The sequence below is a fragment of the Mastacembelus armatus genome, chromosome 7 (genome assembly GCF_900324485.2).
Source record: "Mastacembelus armatus chromosome 7, fMasArm1.2, whole genome shotgun sequence".
Classification (NCBI taxonomy): domain Eukaryota; kingdom Metazoa; phylum Chordata; class Actinopteri; order Synbranchiformes; family Mastacembelidae; genus Mastacembelus; species Mastacembelus armatus.
In genome coordinates, this window is record NC_046639.1 from 16,957,352 (window position 1) to 16,982,392 (window position 25,041).

General features: G+C 42.8%; 1 protein-coding gene across 1 annotated transcript; it reads right to left on the reverse strand.

The window, feature by feature from the left end:
* Window positions 1-9,609: 9,609 nt before the first annotated feature.
* On the reverse strand, window positions 9,610-24,936 carry cdk16 (cyclin dependent kinase 16). Its single transcript, XM_026332687.1, has 17 exons — window positions 24,801-24,936; window positions 20,492-20,686; window positions 19,559-19,708; window positions 19,265-19,383; window positions 16,367-16,495; window positions 16,171-16,227; window positions 15,875-15,989; window positions 15,705-15,799; window positions 15,385-15,447; window positions 14,744-14,867; window positions 14,184-14,304; window positions 13,699-13,796; window positions 13,496-13,601; window positions 12,617-12,659; window positions 12,057-12,147; window positions 11,895-11,969; window positions 9,610-11,196 (listed from the first exon to the last, which is right to left on the reverse strand). The coding sequence occupies exons 2-17, from the start codon at window positions 20,613-20,615 to the stop codon at window positions 11,159-11,161; spliced, it is 1,548 nt and encodes a 515-aa protein (XP_026188472.1). The 5' UTR covers window positions 20,616-20,686; window positions 24,801-24,936; the 3' UTR covers window positions 9,610-11,158.
* Between the last annotated feature and the right edge of the window lie 105 nt (window positions 24,937-25,041).

Genomic DNA, 25,041 nt, shown 5'->3' on the forward strand with positions numbered 1-25,041 from the left:
CATGTATACATATATGTCTATATGTATATACGTAAACCAGAAGAACACTGTTTGTCACATTTGATTTATGTACAACACGTTCAGTGGATGTCTAAACTGGTTGTTTCCAGCACCCTTCTAGGTCGGGGAATAGCTCATATGCGATGTTACTGGAGCTGCTTGCCATGGATTGTAGCCTGATCATGACGAGAGGATAATGTTACCAGCACATTTCTCACATACTGTCATATCTCTCACCGTCACTGAGTATACAGGACACGTCCACAGTCACGGACAAAAACACACAGGTGACTCTCCTCACTGCCCACCGATTTTACCAGTGAATTCTTCCCGGAGGACGTCAGCTGGTGTGACTGACTGCCTCATCCACCCTGAGATGGTACCTACCCTCCCCCAGCGCCTTTTTTCCCCCTCATACCCACACATCAGTGCCATTACAACTCAACATGCGTACAACCATATACTTGCTTTTCATCCTCACACATCTTTTGTTGAATGGTTTGTTTCTGGTGTTCCACTCAATGGCATGTGCCTTTTTTCTGCTTTTTCTGCAAATTTGGATGTTGATACCACACTGAAAAAAACAACAACAACAAAAAACAAACATAAAAACAAAAAAAAACCATGTTTCCAAACAGTGGAGGGTGGGAGTTTGGGGGTGAGCACAACATTATTCAGGGATGTCGAGTCAAAAAAAACTGCCGGAGGACACCCCACTTCATCTTAATATTCAACAGTGTGTGATGTTAACAGAAAAACAACTCAAAAATGTCCTGTTCTTAGTGCTATGTGTATCACCCACTTGGCTTGTGAAAAAGCAGCTTGCCTTCTATATTTCTGTTTTATTTCTTCTATATTTCTGTTTCCATCTGAAATTTATTTTTGTATCAATATTTGATTATAGGAATCATTCTTTTTTTTAGCATGGTTTGTTAATGTTTTTTTTTGTTTGTTTGTTTGTTTTTTTGCTGAAAAATTAAAAAGTGCTTTTCAAACTGTTGTTATCATTTGACACCATGATAAAAGAGGATATACAGTACAATACAATGGTGTGTTGCACAACCACTTGGACTCTTGGTAAGAATATATGAAAGATTGTCTTCATTTGAGCACGAAACCTTTTTATTACCAATAAAGCAGCCTTCCAGTTACAGTTTGTGTTTGTTTCTTAATGAACTGCTGACATCTGAATGTTTTTTTACTGCCTTTTTTTCTCTCTCTCTCTCTCTCTCTCTCTCTCTCTCTCTCTCTCTCCTCCACTTTTCTCCAGGCTTATTTCAGACTCGCTGTGTCCACTTTAAGTAGCGGTCACCATTTTGTCTGGCTTAGTTTACTCTTGGGGTACTGTATGTGGAGGCCAGTGGATTACAAAACATCCTGTGAAATGGAGCTGAGCGGCACTGTGGTAACAGGGTCGTGAAAGGCAGCCTTTCAAACGTAATGGACTTATTGAATTTGTTAAGAGCCCTGTGTTAACATCCCCCTCAGGCAGACGAAGGACTACAGGCCCATTGTTATGCAGTCCATCTGTACTTTGATGCTTTTGTTCGTGGCCCATCATAAAGTAAATAGCTCAGAGCTAGGATATTACAGTATTCAACTACACAGCCTCATGTGAACAGGCCTGAGATAGATAGCCATGTTGTGGGATATTGATTGTTTGTGCTCCTCCCAGTGGACAAATGGGGAAAAGGAGGAGGGGGAGGGAAGAAATAGTTTTTGGAGAGTATGTAAATGATGCATGGCATCCTCAGACAGTGAACTCTCCATGGAGTAACTCTTCCTTTATTGTCACATTCCAAAATTTTTCTTTCCTTCTCTCAAGTTGAGTTAGTTTCTCCTCTCAGGCTCTCCCTCCTCCCATGTCCTTCCTCTGTCTCCCTGTGTGACATCTTCAACTCTTATGTGTCTCCCACTTATATGTCACCTACACATGTAGGCAGTGGGAACCTGCCATGCTCCAGGACGGCAGTGTGAGGAGAGAGAGAGGGAGATTCGGGAAGGGAGGGGCGAGGTAAGGAAAAGAGAAGGAGAAGGGAGGGAGGTGGTGGAGTACTGCAGTGCAGATAAATTAATGCAGCAGTCGAGGCTGAGTCAGCAGCACACTCCCAGTTTGGCCCAGTGCCTTCATCAGCTTGTGCCGATATGCAGCTGCCCAGAAGACACCCCCCCCCCAGCAAATATATATATTATAGTGTATATATATCAAAATAAGGACATTTCATCCTAAAATTAGGTTCACTAAGGACATGTGAGAGGGGTAAAAAGACCAATCATAGCTGCTGATGCTATGCGGAGGAGCTGTCCTTGGTGCTTGAGGTGGTACCGGGGAGGACAAACATCCTCTGCCTGGTTCTGATGTTCTCTGGGTGGGGGTGCAGCAGTGGCTGACTTGGAGCTAAAAACCTATACCCATAAAAATGTGGTTAGTATGCGGAGGAGCTCGACCTAATTCATAGACAGCCACACCCACAACCCCTCTCCTCCTCCTCCTCCTCTGCTGGCTTTCCTCTCACCCACCTCCCTTCTATGCTGCCACAGAGCATGTGGTTTCTCTGTGGGTAGACCTGAGCGTGGCTAAATATAACAATTAAACCTGTCCCAGTATGTCTTTTGCCATGATGCATTTTTTTAAAGAGAAGCTTTGGCTTTTAATCCCTGTTGCGATGACACTGAATGTTATTATAGTCCTTTAATCAGCACTGAGACCTACATGTTATTTACGAGGTCTGTAATACTCTTCCTCCATCCTGTTTCGCTGCAGTCCTGCTGATAAATGTCAGACAGGCAGTAAGTGCAGATAACCGGCAGTAAAAGGGGGGTTTCCTACTATCTGATCCCATTTCGACTCTTGACTGAGATCAGAGGGTAGTGTTTGTGTTCTGCTGATGCTCCCCTCTCTCCTGAACCCCTCCTCCCTCAGTCTCCTGTTCTCCCCAGAGAGTCAGACTGAGGAGGGCGGATGAAGCCCAGAGAGGGTGCTCTCCATCATGACTATAGTCACAAGCACCCACACCAAAGCTGCACCCTCACGTTTCTCAACGAGAAACAAGGCTGACACATACAGTAACTACTCCCCATACCCTGAATCCACCCCAACCCGTACATACCGTAGATACATAAAAACCTACGCCAACGTAACAAACTGCTATTCTCCACCTACTTAAAAAAGACCTAGCATCCCCACCTTTTTCAATAAACTTTAACTCTTTTATTACTCTATTTCCTCCCTGCCTCATTGCATAAGCATTTGTATAACAATGTAAATTTGTGTGAACAGGGTGTGCTATATACAGTCTGCGCTGCAAAAGGAAACAAAACAGATGCCTCAAAACCCCCACACAGCATTTTTTTTTAGATTTCCTCAATCAGCTTGAGCTGTTTTTCTCCTTTTTTTTTTTGATTTGCTGAACAACAGCACCCACCCATGGTCAGTTCAGTGTATTTATAAAATGGACCCTTTTTTCCCCCATACAGCTCATCTATTCATCTATTCCTTATCTAAGGATAGCCTAAACATTATCTTTCATCAATCTCCAATCTCAGTACAAAACTGTGATGTTTTCCATGTTTGTTGCAGAGGATGCACTTTCACGCCACTGGACGATGTTAAGCAGTAAGAAGTCTTTTTTTTTAACCTGGATCCAAAACCTTTTGGCACTATTGGCAAATGTTAATGGAAGTCAATCTTCCAAGATAGTGGGTGAAGTTGCTTTTTTTTAACTTTTTCCATCTGGTTTGAATGCCCATTAAAAAGGAGCAGGGTTAATGAGTTGGTGACAGAATCCTTTCTATGTGCAGTTTGCATGTTCTCTCCCTGCCTGTGTGGGTTTTCTCTGGGTTAAAAATACATCAGGTCAAGAAAAGCACGTCACATCTCAAAGGTAAGTGGTTTAGGGTCTGGGTCGGGGTCTGGGTTAGGTAAGGGGATAATAACCACGACTGCCCACTGAGTGATCCAATAACATAGCATTAAAATCTATGTTCTTTTAAACCTATGTTCATTTAATCTCTTAACTGCTTGCAGTGAAAACTAGTTGTATGATTCCTTTTGCCTGTTGGCCCACCTGCTTCCCCCGCCTTGTCAGATCAATACTCTTTCACAGAAGCAGTACATGCTTGAAGACAGAAATAAATTTATTTTTGCTTGACAAAATATGACAGTGGTTTCCCTCCCTGGTCCTCAAGGACACCTGCCCTGCTTGTTTCCCAACTATATTCCCTAGCATATCCACAGCTGATTACCTGGATCAGGTGTGTTCAGCCAATCAGAAGCAGGAAGTACAGGGATAGTTGGAAAACAAGCAGGGCTGGGGTCCTTGAGGACCAGGGCTGGGAACCACAAGTTAAATCAGGAAACTATACTGTGGGGCAAGAACTGAACAAGGAGATGCCTTCTAAACTGAAAAAGTGACTTTGCTGCCACCTGGTGGCCGAAGGTCATTTTTGATGTCTAACACCAAATCAGGTATTCCACCCTAAGCAAACAATTGGAAGGGGACAATTTCCTTGGAATCCTTCGTATTCCGGTCCCATTATAACCATAACAAAAGTGATAAACACTGTAACTCTAACCCTAACCCTTACTCAAGGGTGCACTTTTTTTTTAAACTTTTTGGTGCACACAACTACAGTTAAATTTATAACATATTCACAATCCAACATGGGTACCCGAGTTGAGTGTCTGCAGACCACAGACCACTGGGCGACACTCAGTGATGCTGGATGTATTATTGCTCCTCCATCCCTCCCTCCTCATGTATCACTTCTCCCTCCCGAGACCCTACTCCTTATTCCCCTATCTCATTGTCTTCCTCCTCTGTCTATTCTGCTTTGTCCCACCCTCCAAACCCCTCCCCTCTCACAGTGATCCTGCCTTGCCCCTCTGCTGCTGGAGGTCCACCCACTCCAGCGCCACCAATGGAACTCTCTTGAGACTCGACATCCAATATTCTTAACCTCTCTACTCTTTTTAGGCCAGATGCCGCCCAGGTTTGCTTGCTAGAGAGGGGCTTCACAGGGACCTGCACAAATATCACACAAGGATTAAGCTAATACATCATTTCCAGCACTTCCCTTATAGTGAGATCCCTTCACCCTGCAATCTAACTGGGAACTGACCTGGGGCCAGCTGGATGGGAGGGTCAAGGCTCTCATTAGAGCAGGTGTTTAAATTCTTTCAGGCCTTCCTAGTGTGGAGGTGATCTATTTAGCCTTGAAGAAAAACATGCAATTAGGAGATTACAGGGAAATCGTAATATCATCATTAAACCTGCTGATATGGGATCCACAATTGTAATCATGGATAAACACCAACTGCTCTGGAGGCCAATAGACAACTGAATAACACTATTTATACAAACCAATAAAAGAAAGCATCCAAATACAGACCCAAATCAGAAATATTATTCATTATTATTACTCGGATTGCAGCCATGTCACCTACAACGTCTCTCTGTACATAGATTCCTTCTTGGGCCCCCTCTCCTGCAGGCATCCCACCTATTTAAAAGATACATATCACTTTATGGAACATCCTCTCAATGCTTTTCTTTTTACAGTTTATATTAACAGCCTATACACTAACATTTATACACAACTGGGACCTCAGACAGTCAAGAATATATTGGACAAAAATCCAGATAGCAACGGACGCGACACTGAAATTCTACAATTACTGGAAATCTGTCTGAAAAAAAGCTGGACTGAAAGACAGCACAGAGGCACTGATCGTAGCGGCACAAGAACAGGCCCTGAGCACAAGATCGATAGAGGCCGGGATCTACCACACCAGGCAGGACCCCAGGTGCAGGCTGTGCAAAGATGCCCCTGAGACAATCCAGCACATAACAGCAGGTTGTAAGATGCTAGCAGGCAGAGCGTACATGGAACGCCATAACCAAGTGGCCGGCATAGTGTACAGGAACATCTGTGCCGAGTATAGGCTAGAGGTCCCAAGGTCAAAATGGGACACACCTCCAAAGGTGAGGGAGAATGACCGAGCTAAGATCCTGTGTGACTTCCAGATACAGAACGACAAACAGGTGATGGCTAACCAACCGGACATAGTAGTGGTGGATAAACAGCAGAAGAAAGCCGTAGTGGTAGATGTAGCGATCCCAAGTGACAGCAACATCAGAAAGAAGGAACATGAGAAGCTGGAGAAATACCAAGGGCTTAAAGAAGAGCTAGAAAAGATGTGGAAGGTGAAGGCAACAGTGGTCCCCGTGGTAATCGGCACCCTCGGGGCTGTGACCCCCAAACTGGGAGAGTGGCTCCAACAGATCCCAGGAACAACATCAGAGATCTCAGTCCAGAAGAGCGCAGTGCTAGGAACAGCTAAGATACTGCGAAGAACCCTCAAACTCCCAGGCCTCTGGTAGAGGACCCGAGATTGAGGAAGACACACCACCCATAGGGGGTGAGACGGGAATTTTTTTTTTTTTTTTTTATAATAATAACAACACTGATAATAACATACAAATAAAATACTCAGAATAATATAGAGCAAATTTGTATCCATTGCTATAATGAATATATTTCAATAAACTTATGCATCAAAATGTAAAACAGATATGACTTCAGCATGCAAGCTGGTGGGAGATGGTGTGCCACAGGGGGGCAGGTAGCCAGGGATCGCAAGTGGCAAGAGAGGAAGCCCTGTGGGCTGAGGGACCGGTAATAGAAAGGCTGGAGCTGGCAGCTTTGTGGCTGGGGCGGGAGCCGCCAGGAAGGGTACAGGAAGTGGCTGCCAGGCTGATGTCTTCAGTCCGCTGCTGCTCCTGGTCTCTTCTGCCCAGAGCTTGGGCCTCTGTCCTCGCAGCATGGTCCTCTGCCCCCTCGAAGACATCTGACATCTCCTGAGCCATTAGCACCCAGGCCTTGCTGGTGTTCCTCCTCTGCTGGTGTTGCGGGCATAACTGATGTCAGCGAAGAAGTGGGCCAGGTCTGCTGAAGTCCAACCTGATGCTACCAAGGATGGGTCAGGTAGGGATTAGAAGAGGGAGGTGAAGGAGGATGCGGGTGCTCTGGTGGCTTGGGACAAAAACTGAACTTAGGGGATGGGCAGCATGAGGAGGATGAGCGTGGGGTGAAGATGCAGGGGCAAGTGGGCTTGAGGGTGGGGCAACACTAAAAGGGGAAACAGTAGGTGGGTGGGTAGCATCAGGCATGGCCCAGGAAGATGCTGATGGGTTTGGCGGAGGCGGTGAGGTTCCAGACGCTTGCAACAGGAAGTGAATTCGCTTACCCAGGAAACAGCATCACAGCGTCACCAAGCCCAAAGATGGATGTGTTTCTCTGACTTTCTGTTCCCAAGATATTTGACCAAAACTAGGATATCTTGAGAAGGAAAGTTTGCAGATAGAGCTTAAATCAGTGCCTTGGTTATGCTGTCTGCGCCACAGACTTAAGGCTGCAAAAACACACAAAAATATTTACTACAACATGAAAGGGTGTGGCAGCATGATGGCTGAGTGGTTAGCACTGTTGCCTCACAGCAAGAAGGTCGTGGGTTTGCAACCTGGTATACTCCGGGTTCCTTCCACAGTCCAAAAACATGTATGTCAGGTTGATCTGTGACTCTAAATTGCCCATAGGAGTGAGTGTGATTGTGTGAGGTTGTTTGTCTTTGTGTGTCTCTATGTGGCCCTGTGATGGACTGGTGACCTGTTTGCGGTGTGCCCCTGCCTTCGACCCGAGGGAGAGCTGGGACAGGCTCCAGCAGATCCCCATGACCCTGGTTAAGGAATAAGCGGGTATAGATAATGGATGGATGAAACGGTGTGTCTGATTAACACAAACATAAGCCGACACTAATAAATAAAGACTTTTAATGTGTATATAATGTAAATATATGCAGAACACATGTAGTAAACTTAATTGTACACAATAATAAGGATATACTTTATTCCCATATTTGACCTGATTCTTTGAATATGCAGATCAGCATCGAATACATTGCAGTGCTTTCTGAGCAGATGGAGGAATATTCAAAGAATAAATAGCATAGAAGTTATCTGGAAGAATCCCATCATGCAGTGCAGTATATTGCAGCTAACTTTGGTATGCTGTCAACCAAAACAAAGCATGTCGGTTTATTTACACAAGCAGCAAAAACAGATCATGGATATACACTATGCATTCAGAAAATAATCAGACCCCCTTCACTTTTTTCAATTTTATTATGTTGCAGACTGATACTACAATTGTTGAATTTCATTTTGTTTCTCATTAATCTAAACTCAGTCAGGTGTCATTCTTCACGGTGTCACATAATGACAGAATTTTAGAAATGTTTGTGAATTCATTAAAAAGGAAAAACTGAAATATCACATTTACATAAGTATGGATTGGACATGATTTGGAAACACACACACACACACACCTCTCTATAGAAGGCCTCACAGCTGGGAATGCATACCAGAGCAAAAACCAAGCCAAAGGAACTGCCTGCAGAGCTCGGGAGACTGGATTGTTTATAGGCACAGAGCTGGGGAAGGCTACAAAAAAATTTCTGCTGCACTTCCCAGGAGCACCAGTGGCCTCCGTAATACTCAAATGGAAGAAGTTTGGCACCGCTTGAGACTGAATTTGCTGCCAAACGTGCTTCAACTGACTACTGATTATAGGGTCTAAATAAATGTAAATGTAAATGTGATATTTCCATTTTTCCTTTTTAATAAATTCACAGTCCTAAAATTCTGTTTTCTCCTTGTCATTATGTGGCAGTGAGTGTAGATCAATGAGAAAAACAATTTAAACAATTGCAGTATCAAGCTGAAACATAACAAAACTTAAAAAAGTGAAGGCGGTCTGAATGCTTTCTGAACGCACTGTATGTCAACATCAAAAATTCCCCATTGCTCATAAAAGTTTGCTTTCTCCTAAATGACACAAATATGTGAAATAAAATAAAACAAACCTGATACAAATCCTGTTTTCCTTTTAAATTCAAAACCTCATTTTGGGTTTTTAATCACTTATCCCTTCATTACGACTGTACTTTTAACAGCTGCCTGATTAAGATAAAGATCTAACTGAAGACTCTTCTCGCGTCTTGACAGTTTCATTGATGGTCGAACCTGCTAACCCTGTTTAGTTTCCATCCATCATCTGGAAAACTCTGAAAACAAACTTTCACATGAGCTCAGTCACTGAAATGGATGAACAGCAGCAGAGGGACAACACGACTCTACAGCGTGCAGATTAAAAACCGATCACTAACAATAACTCTGTGCATATTATTACTGTAAAGTTTAAACTGCCGAACACATCAAGAGTGTGTAGTTACATTCAAGTCATTCATGAATGAAGACTCAGCACTAACATGTCAGAATATTCACCTTCAGCACGTTTCATTCACAGAAAGTCTGATTCACCAACACAATGGAAAAACTGGCAACCGATACAAATTTAGAATTGATTTCCACCCTCTCCGTTTTTTTTTTCCCCAATTTTTTTCACTCTGGATTTCATTTTGGTGTTTTCCTGATGAGCTTGAAAAAATATTTTTAACCACAACTTAAATTATTAAACACAAATTAACCAAGAAATTTTCATGCTGTGGCAAATTTCGAATGAATTCACTGATATCCAGTTAATAAAATCTGAAGGCGGTACGTGTTCCAGTTGCTTTTTTTTTTTTATCGTTCTGACCTCTCACATACAAACGGATATAACTGACAGTTTAACAGCAGATTACACATTCCTCTGAGGCAAATACAATAACACTTCTATCATTGTCATCAAATTGTCAATAAATGTTCTATTGCTAATACTTCACGGCGAAAAAAAAAAAAAATAATTCACATCAGCAATGAGTTTAATTTAAAAAAGTTCAATGCTCCTGAACCTGAAAACAAATCTTGAAAAACTAAGAGCTGAACTCACAACATAAGTCTGAAGCAACAAGAATCTGAAGAAAAACTACCTGAAAATAGAAAAGTGTGGATCAGCCGTTGGTTTGGAAATAGTTTTGTCACAGACAAAACTTTTTGCTGTAATTGAAACAACAGGTTAGATCCACCTAAATAAATTCCTGATCTGAAGTTGTTTGTGAATATTTACAGTATTACTGCACTATTTATATATATATTATATATATTGGTATTACAGTAAAGAGATGACTTTACGACATGAATGCAGAACACAGGCAGCCACTTTCATACTTTCAGAATAAAAGCAGAAACCAATTTCATACCTTTGGAATAAAACACTTTTTTTTTGTTTTTTTTCTGCAGTAATACCTAAGAATGTACTGTCCTTCCAGGACTGCACAATAAATATAGTATTGTACTGTGGCAGAAACACAAACAGAGTATAAAGACTTTTAACCTCTGAAGGCTGCACTTAAAAAAACAAAAAAACAACAGTCTTCACCAGCCTTTAATGGAAAACTTTCATTTTGAGTGAAGCCTGCTTTCTGTGTTACAGACTATACTGCCAGTCAAGTTCTGAGCATTGAACTGCTGAAAATAAAATTAAAAACACAAATCCTCTATTTCACAGTTTAGTCTTAAACACAAAGTTTTCAGTCAATTACACTTCACTATCCAAATTAAAGAACTGTTAAGTCTGTTTTATTAAAGTTTTACCTCATTAGTTTTTTACCAGGTTTGTTTTGTGTCATGTTTATTTTTAAGAAATGTGCAGCGGTAGCCTCCAGACTCACATAAACATCAACACCTGTCACCTCTAACTCATTTCGGTGACATCACTGGCGTTCTTCTATGAAGACGAAAGAAGATTCACTTTAACAGTGCTGCCACTGACACTTCAGGTGTTCACGCAGGTGACACCTGACGTGATCCAGGTTTTGCGTGAAAGTCTTTATCGTACGGATTCCAGGCTTTCCAAAATTCAATATTAAAGTCTCGTAGTTTGGATCTGTGCAGTGAAAATGGAAGACAGAAATCTCTCCGACATTTTGTTTAAAAAGCTTTAACTTATTCATTCATCTCTTCATGTACTAAGGTGAAGCTCTATGCTGCACTCTGATTGGTCAGATGGCTGCTGTGTTTCATTATTGCATCTTCCTGCTTTTTCTCTTGACGAACTATTACTTCAGACTGCTTTCTTTGTTTTCTCGTCTTGGTTTGTTTTCATTCCTCTGTGGTTTCCCTTTCCATGTCCTGCAGCAGACTCTGGCTCAGCGCGGTCAGAACAGCATGCTGCGCCGCCTCGTCGGACTGTTTGCTGGAGAAAGAAACGTTAACTTACACCAAGTCAACAAGCAAACAGCTTTTAATCAAACCTTTATAAGAAACTTAATAAGATCTGACCACCTAAATACTTAAATCCTTTTTAATTAGTTTTTTTTTTTGTTTGTTTGTTTTGCCTCTCTTCCCCTCTGTCTGCAGGACAGACAGTAACAGCTGGTGGACAAGGACAAATGCAACCCCCCCCCGCCCAAAAACCCTAAAGCTAACAGAAGAAACTGGTCAATCTCAAACTTTAAGTCTTCAGCTGTACAAGCCTGAGTTCACGTTGTTCAACAGCTGTTTGATAAATTGTTCTGTGTCCGTTTCTGGACAATTTTGTTGCAGGACAGCTAAACAAGCATCGTGGCCCATTCCACTAAAAATATAGCCTGCTCTCTGGGAGTGACTTCACCCTGTAGGGGAGAGGAGCAAAACCAGTAGAAACTCAGGTTGCTGTGGTCAACAGCCACAGCAGTCCAGTCAAAGTAAACTAGCAGCACCATTTGATATATTGATACTTCATAATATACCTGGATCCACCTCAGATCCACCTGCAACCCTAACCTCAGGACTCCTGCAGTGACTGGTGCTTAATACATGCTGGGAGGAAGTGAGAGCTATTATTGTGAAGAGACTTAGTTTCAACTTTCACATTTAGAGTCTTGAGTAGCACTAGTGCTATGATCCTGTTACCTTGGTCAGGTGTCGCTGTCGGTTTTGTTGTTTCCTTTTCCAGTTGGATCTCTGGCAAACTGAAGATGGACGCCGCTGAAAGAACAATCACAGCGACTTTACATTGTCACAGTACAAAGTGAGAGACTCAACACAAGACGTCTCAAAGTTCTTTCAACTTACTGTCCGGAAGTGACATCACTCTGTTTCCAAGGTTACTGAAGTAACAATGACTCATCGACTCTTCGGCTGAGATCCTCTTCTTCCCTTCAAACTAGTTCAAACAACGTTTAAATTAAGACCTGATCCTCCAGTAATGGGCTCCCTCATAATACTAGCATGGGTAGAAAGTCTGTCCTGATCGGAGTCCAGGTTGTTTGTCCAAATTAATCTTATTAGGCTGATAGATTACTTTACATCGAAAATCAGCCTGAAATTTTTTTAATTTTTTTTTTAATATTTGTGCAATATATAATAAAAACGCTAACAAAGATCATACATCACCACTATAATAATAGTACTAAAGCAACTATTACTGAAGATGTAAGGTGAACAGAATGGTTCGATTATTTATTATAATTATAAAGATTCAAATGGGATGTTTCTATTTTTTCCCCACCACCTACTCTGGCAGCCTGCTCTCAACCACGTTCCAGTTGACTTCATCTCAAACAAATCTGATATCAGCACATTACGGTTTGTTTTTCCAAGATATGAGAAATGTTTGCACAAAGCTTACTGACCTGAAGGAACTCTGACAACAGCTGCACACCTTCACTGCTGAGCCTGGTACACAACACAAACACATGCTTGGTTATTTGGTGCATGGAGCCTTTAATAATAATAATAATACTCAGGTGTGTATTGGTTATTATATATTATTATATATCCCTAATGGGGAAAGAGTCTGAACTTGTGCTGCTCCAACTCCATGTAACTCAGGGGGTGCAGAGGTCTTGACGGGAGGCACGAGGCATACAGTGTGGTGCTTCCAGACCGGAGGAACTTTTCCATATTTCTTAGAACCTTTGGAAGACGTGGCAACCACCATTTTTATAAGTTAGGGTTAGTGGATTAAACAACAGTTTTCACCTGGACCGGACAAGTTTGTGAGAGGCTCCAGCTAAACATAACATCAGAGGAGGAGTCCAACAAATAAAAGCACTTTCCAAAACAAAGACTGGAAAATATGACGAGGCAAATATCGCCCTCGGCTTCATATGAGTACGATGGTAGATAACCAGAAGAGACCACAGTGTGTTAGTGTCTAAAAATACTTTAGCTTCTGACAGTGAACAAGTTAAGGTTCTATGGGGGTGGGACTGTAAATGGGGGGTCCACCACTGATATAACTGGTCTGATCTGTTTGCTTTAGAAACAAACTGCTGGAGAGGAGCTGGGATTTCTGCTTTCCTTGGATTTGAGGTTGCAGAAAAACAGATTAAAAAACAAACAAAGCACGAGAGAGCATACAGCTGTGGCATGATCCAAATATGAATAATCTGATCAGATGTCTGGTCTTCAGCACAAATGTAAAGAGAGGAGCAAAGGGGAGCGCTCAGAGTGTGAGCAGAGTCCTGTTGTCAACCAAAGTTTAGTTTGGGTGTACTGCTGTTGTATACCTGGGAGTGTGGTTACTTAGTCTCTCTGCTCTGTACTGAGGGTAGTTGGATGTCACAAACTCCTCGTTGGAACTGATCCCAGGCCAGCTCTGCTCTGTGGGAGTACCTGCAAACAAAATACACAAATCCACTGCATAAAGTATAGAAAAATACACAAAGTAGTTTTTAACAGTAAGGATTAACGGAAACTGACTGTTTCTCACCCAGAAGTTTAAAGATGAAGTGAAGCTCCTCCTCAACTGTGGAACCAGGAAACAGAGGTCGACCTGTCGTCATCTCATAAAAGATACAACCAACCCCCCTACAGACAGACAGGTAGACAGTCAGGCAGACAGACAGACAGGTAGACAGTCAAACAGACAGACAGACAGACTGTCAGACAGACAGACACAGAAAGGCACAGACAGGTAGACAGACAAACTGGTAGATAGACAGACAGACAGGCAGTCAGACGGGCAGACACAAACAGGTAGACAGTCAAGACACACAGACACAGACAGGTAAACACACAGACAAGTAGACAGACAAACAGTCAGACAGGTAGACAGACTGATCACTTGGTCAGGTGTCTCAGTTCTGTTCAACACAACATCTCAGTTTTTCACAGTCAACATGTAGAAGTAGTAGCACTATAATATAATACACAACTAGTGCTACACTAAGCTAAAGAAGTACTAAAAGTACTGACCACATGTCGATGTGAGTGGAGTAGTCAGTGCTGCCCAGCAGGATGTCTGGTGGTCGGTACCACAGTGTCACCACCTCATTTGAATACGTCTTCGTTGGGATTGACTTCGCTCGAGCCAAACCTGAAACACACACTAACCCTCAGCGACAGCACCACTGTGTTTGCACCTGGGTGAAAAAAAACATCATGTGGACACTGTTGTTTAGGAAATTTGCCTGAAATTGAGACGTAATATAACGTGGCTTCTCATGTAGGCTGGAAAATCTGCAGTGTAGTGTTCAGTCAGGTGAGGGTCGCTAGGATCAAATGGTAGACTCATGTGACCTCTGTGATCCAGAATCTACCAGGCTGCCCTTTCATCTATTCCCAGGAAGTTAAGGAACACATCCCATGTCTTTCCAGGGAGGACAGAGTTTCCACCCACAAGAATACAGCTGACAAGTCCAAATATTGTCCATGTTAACAAAATACTGAGGGACATATGTTGTCCAGTCTAACATTCATTACATGTCCATGTGTTCACAGGTGACTGATTAAACCAGCCAGACACACTGGCTCACCAAAGTCGGCCAGTTTGAGCTCTCCTCGATCACTGATTAGCAGGTTTTGAGGTTTCAGGTCTCGGTGGAGAACTTTCCTGCGGTGGCAGTACGACAAACCACGTAGCAACTGGAAAAGAAAGAGCTAAGGAGAGAAAAAATATATAATTAGTGGGCAAAAGTTACTGGTAAACCGGATAAACACAGATAATCGGAAGAGAGAACAACTACTATAAATAAAAACATTTAAACTGTTGAAACAATCTGAGCTCAGAACAAATCCAGCTCAGAGCTCCTGTTTAAAATTAAATACAATTCAACAAATGAATTTTTTTTCCCATATATATCACAATCTGAAAGGCTTCCTTTCCCATGATGCCATCTTTTCAGACTGGGCATCCTAACCCATTTCTGTTGGATCCGTCTCCAGTAGGCTGAAAATCCCTTCATTAATTGATTCACTCACAAGATGCTGTGACAGAATCACCGTGTGGGGACGGACTGTTGGTCTGCAGGTTAGCGGCAGTTGTATGACATCACTCAGGTTATAGCCGTCATTGTTCCATTGACAGAACAAAAAATTTTACCTTTACGTCTGTTATATTTATGTTAGTCACACAGTCACATGCGGCACAGTAACAGATGAACACAACTTTTCTCACTTTGACGTTGTGAACGTGGATCATGTTTCCACAGTCATCCAGGTACTGTTTCAGATCTTTGTCCTAAAACACACAGCACACACACACATACCGTGTGAAAACACTCAGTGACATTAAACATTCCCTTTATGACCCTAACTCTCACCCAATGTCAAAATCCTATACATTATTATCACATATTAATATTCAGTCATTTAGGAATTTCACAGCTGGAGCCACTTCTACAATGACACGCAAGGGGACCCACTCGCCAGCACGAGGGGCGGTCCCTAACTCTACATGTAGACTAATAACAGGTATCGTGTTTGTGTGTGTCTCACCAGGTACTCAAACACCAGCGTGAGGGATTTTTGCGTGTGGATGATGTCATGAAGTGTGACAATGTTGGCGTGTTTCAGATCCTTCAACAGAGACACTGAGGGGAGAAAGTACACACATTAATTTACACACACACATCCACACTAGTACTATAGTCATATTACTGCAGTACCTTCTCTGATGGCGGTACATGGAGCTCCTTCTTCATGTTCAAGTCGAATTTCCTTCAGAGCCACAAGGTTTTCAGTCAGTTTACTGCGTCCTTTATAAACTGTAGCATAGGTCCCCTATGGACAGACAGACAGTGAGGAAGACGGGTGAAAAGCAGACAGGTGGAGATACGTACAGGTAGGACAGGTGAGAGACAGACACTGTCAGTTAGTTATCCCTCTCCAAATCTGTGGAAACACTTTCTCACTTCTGGCTCTCTGTTATCAGAAAAGTTCACACAGTCAGGTTTGTCCTTACCTCTCCCAGTTTGTCCAGTTTGATATATGTCTCCAGTTTCCCAAAACCAATCTCTGACTGCAGACAGACAGACAGACAGACAAAAGAAGCTTAATATATTACACTATACCATATTCACACACATATAAAACTCAAATTATTAGTGTTCTAAATAACTGAAATAAAATCATAATGGAGTAGAATCACATTGATGTACCAGAGAGACTCTGCGCAGCCGCCTGCTGATTGGCTGCTCAAACAGAGCCGGACCAATCACATTAAACTTCTCCAAGTAATTGTCTGGAAGACGAATGTCAGCGGGTAATGACAGACGCTTATTAATGTCCTGAAACACAACAGGGAGACACAGAGACACAAAACAGTCAGAAAGGTGATTGTGGACTTCCTGTATGCCAGACAGTAAAGCACAGGTGTGAAGGGGGATACACCTCAGTCAAGCCTGCAGGAGACGTATTGGGCTTAAACAGATGAAACATCTATGAAAGGGAAAGCCAACCCGATGACCACTGCCAACCATCTACCATCCACTAAAACACATGTCCACAGTTTGATACCTAAAGAGGAACCAGAATGCATTTGCAAGAGGGCCTGCAGTCAGCTGCAGACAGAAAAAAGCCATTTGTTGGAACAGCAACAAGAAAGAGTAGGCAGGGGGTGACTGATGACCTGTGCAAACTCCTCAGCAGTCGTGAAGCCGTAAAGCAGAACTGTACTAATAGGGGAAGTCATACAAAAGTATTAACCACAATGATTCAGTCCACATCAAGTAGGTTCTTATAAGGTCGAGGTGGCAACTGAAGAAACAGCAAAAAATATCCAACATGGAGAAAAAACAAGACACCATTTTTACACCACAGCACCACAAATCCTCAGACTCTGAAGCGCAAAGAGAAACCCAGGAAAGAAGATGATCTGAGGAAGACTCACTCATAGAGCTGGAATGATGAAAAGTCCATAATACCAGTAGATATGCCACCTATCCAGCCTCCATGTAAGCAGCTTGATGCTGGTCCACATGATGTCCCTTACAATCTCTACGAAAACACTCCAGGACTCTGGCACTTCTTATGAAGACAGGTGAATGAGATCTGGAAGAAAACCTTTTTCTGAACATATGGCAGCATGTAGGACTCCAGTACTCAGAAACTGGACAGGTTTGGCAAATATATAACCTCCAAATACAGCCTTTATTTACTCATGTACTCGATTTGAGCATTAGGATACAATACCTTTTCCAAATGTTTAGACGAAACATGGCTTCTTACTCAGAACAATAACCACATTGATATATCTATGTTGGCTCAGGGGGTTTGGACCAAACGATCTGGCATCAGATTTCACTCAGTGAAACATAACTGCTTGTGATCTGCATTAAACCGTTCTCATCAAATCATAAGAGTGTATGGCATCATAAGCAAAGCGCTAAGTCAGCTGTAGGAGCAGAGCAGTTAAATTTGGGATAATGGCTGCCAGCATCCTAAGCGGTTATAGATGATGTAACTATTCTGCATTTATATAGAACCTCTGACTCACACATGCACACACTGATAGTGGTGAACTATCATGCAAGGTGCTAAGTTCACCTGCACTACCTGCTAAGCCTCAACCAGACCCTCTGCAACAGAGAAATGATAACATTTTTATATATTTCACGTTCTGCACGTATCTTGCGTCTTCACACGTGTCACACCCCGTGTCTACTGTAGGAATCTAAACACAGGATGATATTTCATAGACTGACTTTTTGTTTTCTCAGATGTTAAGTGCATAAAATACAATACTGTGGCATACTGTAATTATTTAGGTGTGTGGACAGCCCAAATGGTGAGAACAAGTAAACCGCTCAGATCTCACAGAAACCTAGGAAGAGTTCATAATCATATTTTTATTGGATCAACAGTCCTACGTGTATATGCAGCTAGAAAAGAATTCTGTTCTCACAGCCACGGGCGCTGGGTACATGCAGATTTGTCCGTACAGTCTGTTCATTCTGAGCCTTAATGCTCCAGATAAGTCAAACTGTATATTAATCCTCAAGCATAAAATCTAATGACTTAACCGTGTGTCATTCCTACCATTTTTTATTATTTCCTGTTCACTAGACTTTTATTCTGAAGTATTTCCTGTTTCTTGTACCTGGGGTGTTTGCACCCCTTATTTCTGTATACAAGCCCTGGTTTTGTGTCCTTAGTTGATGGCTTGTCTCGTTATGTTTAGTTAGTCTGCTTCTCCGAGTTCCTGTGTTACACTAGTCAGTTTGGGTGTCTGTGTTTGCCTGCCTCCTGGATTGTTTGGATTTGTGTCACTGCGTGTTTTCCTCGTCGGCTTTCTCCCTTGGATATGCACTATTATTATCTGTGAACTGTGTCGGACTTTTCCCCTGTCAGTACTAAGCAGCATTTGTGTTTTGCCCTGGTGTGTTTCCATTGCCTTGTTTCTCTCTGCATCGAACTGTCCCGTTCCCCTGCGTGTTGCCTGCATTCGGGTCTCACTCTTGCGAGTTGTGACATAACCTCATCAACACACCCAAAAAAAGACTTCATCTGTCAGTACGCGCTGCCAAAGCTGCTTGTTGGTTGGTTGTATAGCTTTGGAAACACGAGCCAGGTGAAATGTCACAAGTTATTTCCATATTTAAAGGACAACTGACTTTGGATGCCAACATCCACTGCAGCTAATCAGAATAGACACAAATACATTGAGTTTGAACATGTCAGACAATCCACCTGTTCTAAGAAAACCTCGCCCACACACAGTAGCAGTTTGAGGATCACTACTAAATTTAGTTTTCTCAGAGGATGCAGTCTGTAAAAAATGTGTTGTTCAAAACCAAAAACACTCAGAGCTGCTCACGGATGACCAGCACTGTGGTCTGTGGGTGCTGAGAAAGTCTGGACTCAACAATCTGACAAAATTCTGACAAGCAGTGAACAAAGCTACCATAAGATGCAGATTATTGCAGGTCACCAACAAACGCATGAAACATCCAGTCACGTGAAGCAACTTGTATTTTAAGGCAAACTGAAGTGTGTGTCGCTGTATGCAGGTTTGCACATCTACACGCATATATGGGCCCGTGTATGTGTTTGTGTACCTCAGTAGAGATCTTCTTGTTCCTGAGTCGGACCCTAACTGGACTCTGTACATCATCTGAAGAAGAAGCTAGATCACTCTCACCATCTGAGCTCATCTTCACATCCTCATGGACAATTTCTGCAAGTACACAAAATAAACAGTCACTTACACACATACCTGGTGCAGGCAGTGCAGTATTTCCAGTACTAGTACCCAGTTTGTTCGGTATGGTTCAGGCAGAGCGGTATTTCCAGTACTAGTACCCAGTTTGTTCGGTATGGTTCAGGCAGAGCGGTATTTGCAGTACTAGTACCTAGTCTGTTAGTATGGTTCAGGTAGGAGCTCAGGCTCCGTCCGAGGCCTCGAGGTTTCCTCAGGGAGCTGCTGTATGACTGAAGGAGAGACTGAACAGAAGAAGAAGAACCTCGAACCTTCAACCCGCCAGAAGAACGAAGAGACACCTCTGGGGGGATGATATGGAAAGTTGATTTGACAAAAAAAAAAAAAAAAAAAAAGGTAAGTGCAGCAAATTAACTGATCGATTGCTTGACAAAACCTACAAATCAACCAGATACAATCAAAAATCAAACAAACCAATTAGATCATGGTCGGCAGTCAGGCAGGAAGCACTAAAGGGTGTTTCCCAATTCCAGTAAATGCATCCACGTTTCCCTCTTTTGTTTCCTTTCTTTGCCCACAGAAGATGCAAGGAAAGGAAACAAGGACAGAGGAGGAGCCATCACTGCCACTTTGTTCGATAACACACTGCAATGTTCTCAATTAAAACTTTATTGAGTGTTGATTGAGTGTGTGTCTGTCTCTGTGTGTCAGCCCTGTGATCTGTCCAGGGTGGACCCCACCTCTCACCCACTACATACTGGGACTGGCTCCAGATAAGATAGACAGGGATTTGTTTCACCATGAAACTTAACAAATTCAACTTCTTCCTAACAGGAATAAAAGCGGTTTCCCAGTTCCCTGCCAGAAGTTAAATGCATTTCCACTGGGTCACTGAACCTGGCTCTGACTTTCATGGACAGAATTTCAATGCGCAGCAATGTGGAGGTGTGTGGATTTGGGATCTCAGAATTGCCCGTCCTGCTCTTCCTGGACCAGGAACGGTTCAGCACGAGGACCAGAATCAGGTTCAGGTGATCTGACGGACCCACCTCAGTTGAGTCACACAGACCCACTGATTCTCAGCAGGAAGCGATTTACCTGTTGATCACACCTGCGAGTCTGTTACCTGAGTCACTGTGTGATGTCACTTCCTGACTGATGGTGTCGCCCAGCATCCTGTCCCCTCCCCCAGCCCCTCCCCTCCCCAGAGTGAGAGACAGCTGCCGTTTGATTTTCCTCATCCTCTCCATGAGGGGGGGCCGGGGGGGTAGGGGAGGACGTGATGCTGAGGGGGGCGGGGCAGCCAGCCTGGAGACCACACCTGGAAGAGTAAACAGGAAATGAAGGTGAAAATACTATGATAAAAGCCTCAGTTTAATAAAGTTTTAATTATGCTAGACAGTAATGTGGGACTGGCAGTGAACAAAACCACATTTGAACTCTAAGGTCACAGATCACCAGCTGGATGTTTGTGAAGTGAAAGTGTAAATCCATAATTTCATCAGTAGGTAAAACGAACACAGCTCAGGTTCCCTGTGACAGTAAGGTCAAATCTAATTCTGACAAACTAACGCACGCTGCAGCCATTACCACTGACCACTACTGTCAAAACAGAGTTACATTCATCAATCTGTCTGTTCTCAAGACCAAATACAGGAAAAGTTATGAGAAATAATTTTTCATACTATAAAAACAGGGTGAACTTCTGGCTTGTCCTCTTAAATATTTAGAAGAACGGGATGCCACCTAACAGTGATGCAATGGGAGCTCATCAAACCCCCCATGAAGGGCTGAAATGCCACAGACATTGTCCTTGATTTGTGGCTGACTTGGCCCAACTGAGGCCAAGAAGGCCAGGTGCTATTGAACAGACGACTAACCAGATGAAATGACCAGATCTAAGTGTTACTAGTCATTTTTATTTATTTGTTTTTATTATTTTGATCTGTTTTTGATGTATTTCCACAGATGTATTGTCCATCCAGAATGTTCCTTCTGAATTTTAAAATAACGTTTGTGGATACCTGAAACGTTCTGGTCCAGACCATGTTCTGTTCCGAGAAACCTTGGTGCACAAATTCTACGAAGCTTTCTCCCAAGAGTCTTTCAAGACCGCCGTGATCTGTTCGCTTTTCCTGATGCGATTCTGCTACAGATTCTCAGCTGAAGGAATTCATTATCTGTGCAGACTACAAAGGCCATATGTGCATACTTAATAAATGTATAAATGTGATATTTCAGTTTTTCCTTTTCAATAAATTTACATACATTCCTAAAATTCTGTTTTCACTTTGTCATTATGTGGCACTGAGTGTACAATGAGGAAAAAATTGATTTAATTAATTGCTGTATCAGGCTGCAACATAACAACATTGAAAAAAGTCACAGGGATCTGAATACTTTCTGAATGCACTGTATGTATCTATGAAACCTGAGGACACAAACCAGTTAGCCAGACTTCAAGAATGTCTAAAGGCCTGGATGACCAGTAACTTCCTACTTTTAAATTCGTAGAAAACAGATGTTATTGTAGTTTGGCCTAAAAACCTCAGAAGTAGCTTTTCTAACAATATAGCCACTTTAGATGGCATAGCCCTGGCCTCCAGCACTACTGTGAAAAACCTAGGAGTTATTTTTAACCAAGACATGACCTTTAATTCACACATAAAACAAATCTCTAGAACTGTCTTTTTTCACTCTCTCTGTTCCTTCTGCAGGTGTCCCCAGTCCTGGAGCTGTATATTGCTGATGTGCAGTTACTGGCCCCACCAACCTGCAGTGTCTATCTGTTGTTTATTGTTGCTGTTCTTTTCTCTCTCCTCTATCCACTCACCCTAACCGGTCAAGGCAGGTGGCCGCCCAAACTGAGCCTGATTCTGCTGGAGGTTTTTTCTTCCGTTATAGGGAGTTTTTCCTCTCCACAGTCACCAAGTGCTGCTCATAAGGGATTTGGTGGGGTTTTGTAAAGTGCCTTGAGATGATTGTATTGTGATCTGGGGCTATACAAATAAACTGAATTGAACTGAACTGAATACTTCAGCCGCTGCTCCTCCACATCGAGAGGAGCCAGTTGAGGTGGCTCGGGCATCTGTTCCGGATGCCTCCTGGGCGCCTCCCTGGGGAGGTGTTCAGGGCATGTCCCAACGGGAGGAGGCCCCGGGAAAGACCCAGGACACGCTGGAGGGGACTATGTCTCTTGGCTGGTCTGGGAACGCCTCAGTGTCCCCCCGGAAGAGATGGACGAAGTGTCCAGGGAAAAAGAAGTCTGGGTATCCCTGCTTAGGCTACTGCTACTGGGTCTGAAAACCACAGCCTTCCTTGCAAACATGGTGCAATAAGAATAGCATAATGACCATCCTGATCCTACAGTGGACTTGTGGAATTAAAGGGAAAAGGGACAAAGACACTTAACAGGCCTGCTGGATCGGTACATCTGGGTATAGCCACGCTCTCAGGAGATGCCCTGTGCTAAACTGAATGTTGGCTGTACTCGAGATGTGGACAGCCCTCAATCCTTAACTGAATGAGTGATGACTCCCACATACCTCAAAATGTGAGGTATTTGTAAACGCAACTTACTGACCACATTTCTCCAAGCAAGGATGAGCTGGCCCTGGCACTATCAGGCACTTTACCTGCTTAATCAGTGTCTCATGGATAAAAAATAAATAAAATAAAAAAATAAATGATATGAACGAAATCTCTCCCACTAAACACAGGTGACGCATATTAAAGTGAAACTTGACATAATACAGAACAAAATGCCACAAATTAACCCCTTACTGCCCGAATTTATTTACAATTATATAAAAAAAAATTAATTATTTGCGTTTTTTTTATTTTTTGTTTTTTTCACCTCGGCTGCATTCAGACCGGAAGCGGTGTGATTTGCAATAGGGTTAAAGGGGTTAAAGCAGTAGGACCTGGGCCTTCACAGAGTTAAGAGAGGACCAAGTACCAAGTGAGGACATGAGACCGACAGATTTAAAAGGAGATGATGTGGTGTGATGTTTTCCCGGATGCCTCTGATCTTGTCACCAAAGAAATGAAAGAATTTATTACAGTCTGCTTTACCATACACAGCAGTTAAGAGGGACAGTTGATCGTGTCAAATAATACTCTAGGCCTGCTCTTGAGGAAATGATTTGTGACAAATACTGAAACCCTGGCATTCCTCAACATAGTATTTAAAGAGGCTCTAAGAGTTGGAGTCTAGATGAGGAGGGTACCGTCTTAACCAACAGACCACTATAACACTGTGGAACTAAGTTAACATACAGCAATGCTACTTAATGAAATGTGCATTTGTATTCCCTGTAACAGAGGACAACTATAACACTGTGGCTGCTTCATCTTTGGGCTGCCAGTCCAAAACGCTGCTGTCTCCCAACTTCTAATGGTGAAAGACTGCACAAAGACTATGATACCTTACAGTTAATTCTCTGTGTAATTCTCTGTTAGATAACCTGCAAAGAATGAAATGACCACCGATTGTAGAACCAATGTGACTTGCTAAAAAAAATAGCATCTAGCTTCATTAAGCTGATAAATGAACGAATGCTAAGAATGCTTTAAGAAAAACCCCACCCACAATTCACAGGAACACAATGCACCTGCACCCCATGATCGGTGAAACACCTGGTCTCTGAGGAGAGTCTGGCTCTGGTTTTAGGAAGTTTCGACACAGCAGATCAGGACTTTGTTCATGAGCTTTGACTTGACCTGATGGAAATGTTAAATTCAATCCACTGATCCATCATCTATTCCCATTTCTTCCTATTTAGGATCGCAGCGATCTGCTGAAGCCTATCCCAGATCTCTTTGAGTGAAAGCAGGGGTACACCCTGGACAGGTCACCAGTCCATCACAGGGCCACATAGTGACAAACAAACACACACACTCACTCCTATGTCACCAATCAACCTGACAAACCAGAGTACCTGGAGAAAACCCACGCAAGCACAGGGAGAACATGCAAACTCAACGGGTTTCAAACCTGGAACCTTCTTGGTGTGAGGCAACAAGGCTATCCACTCATCCACCGCCCACTCTGTACCAACACTGTCTACCTGACAGCTAGCATGCTATCAGGTAACACCTGTATTACGTCATCATCTGAATTTGTGACATCACAGTGCGTCACTAGCACGTACGGATTTCACCTAACACAAATAATTAAAGCTACATGCGCGTTTCTGTGTTTATCCCCAGCTAACAACTATTTTCCGTGTCTGCGCTTTCTGTCCTGACAGCTTCGTGTGTTAGTGTATGGACACGGGACCTGTGTATTTGCTGCAGTACATGTTCCCAGTTATAAATAGCAGCGGAGGCGGACCGGGACAATATCCGAATTTGCTCCTGCGTTAACGGTTTCGTCAGTCTGTCATTAGACGGTTTCCTAACACGCAAGACATTCGGCGGAAAGTGTTACTCACCGGGAGGGTTTGTCCCGGTCTGTCCCCTATTATTTTCGTCTCGGTTCAGGCTGACAGAGTCTCAAGTCTTTCTGGCTCCCAGTAATCTGCAGCCATGTTGGTACTGCACTCAGCTCCGCTCCTCCGGTGCGTCCTGACGGTGACACCCACCGCACCGTCAATTACGTCACCCCTTTCTCCACGCAATTTATTTACATAAAACAAGAAAAATGATAAAAATAGAAATAATAAATCCCAAACA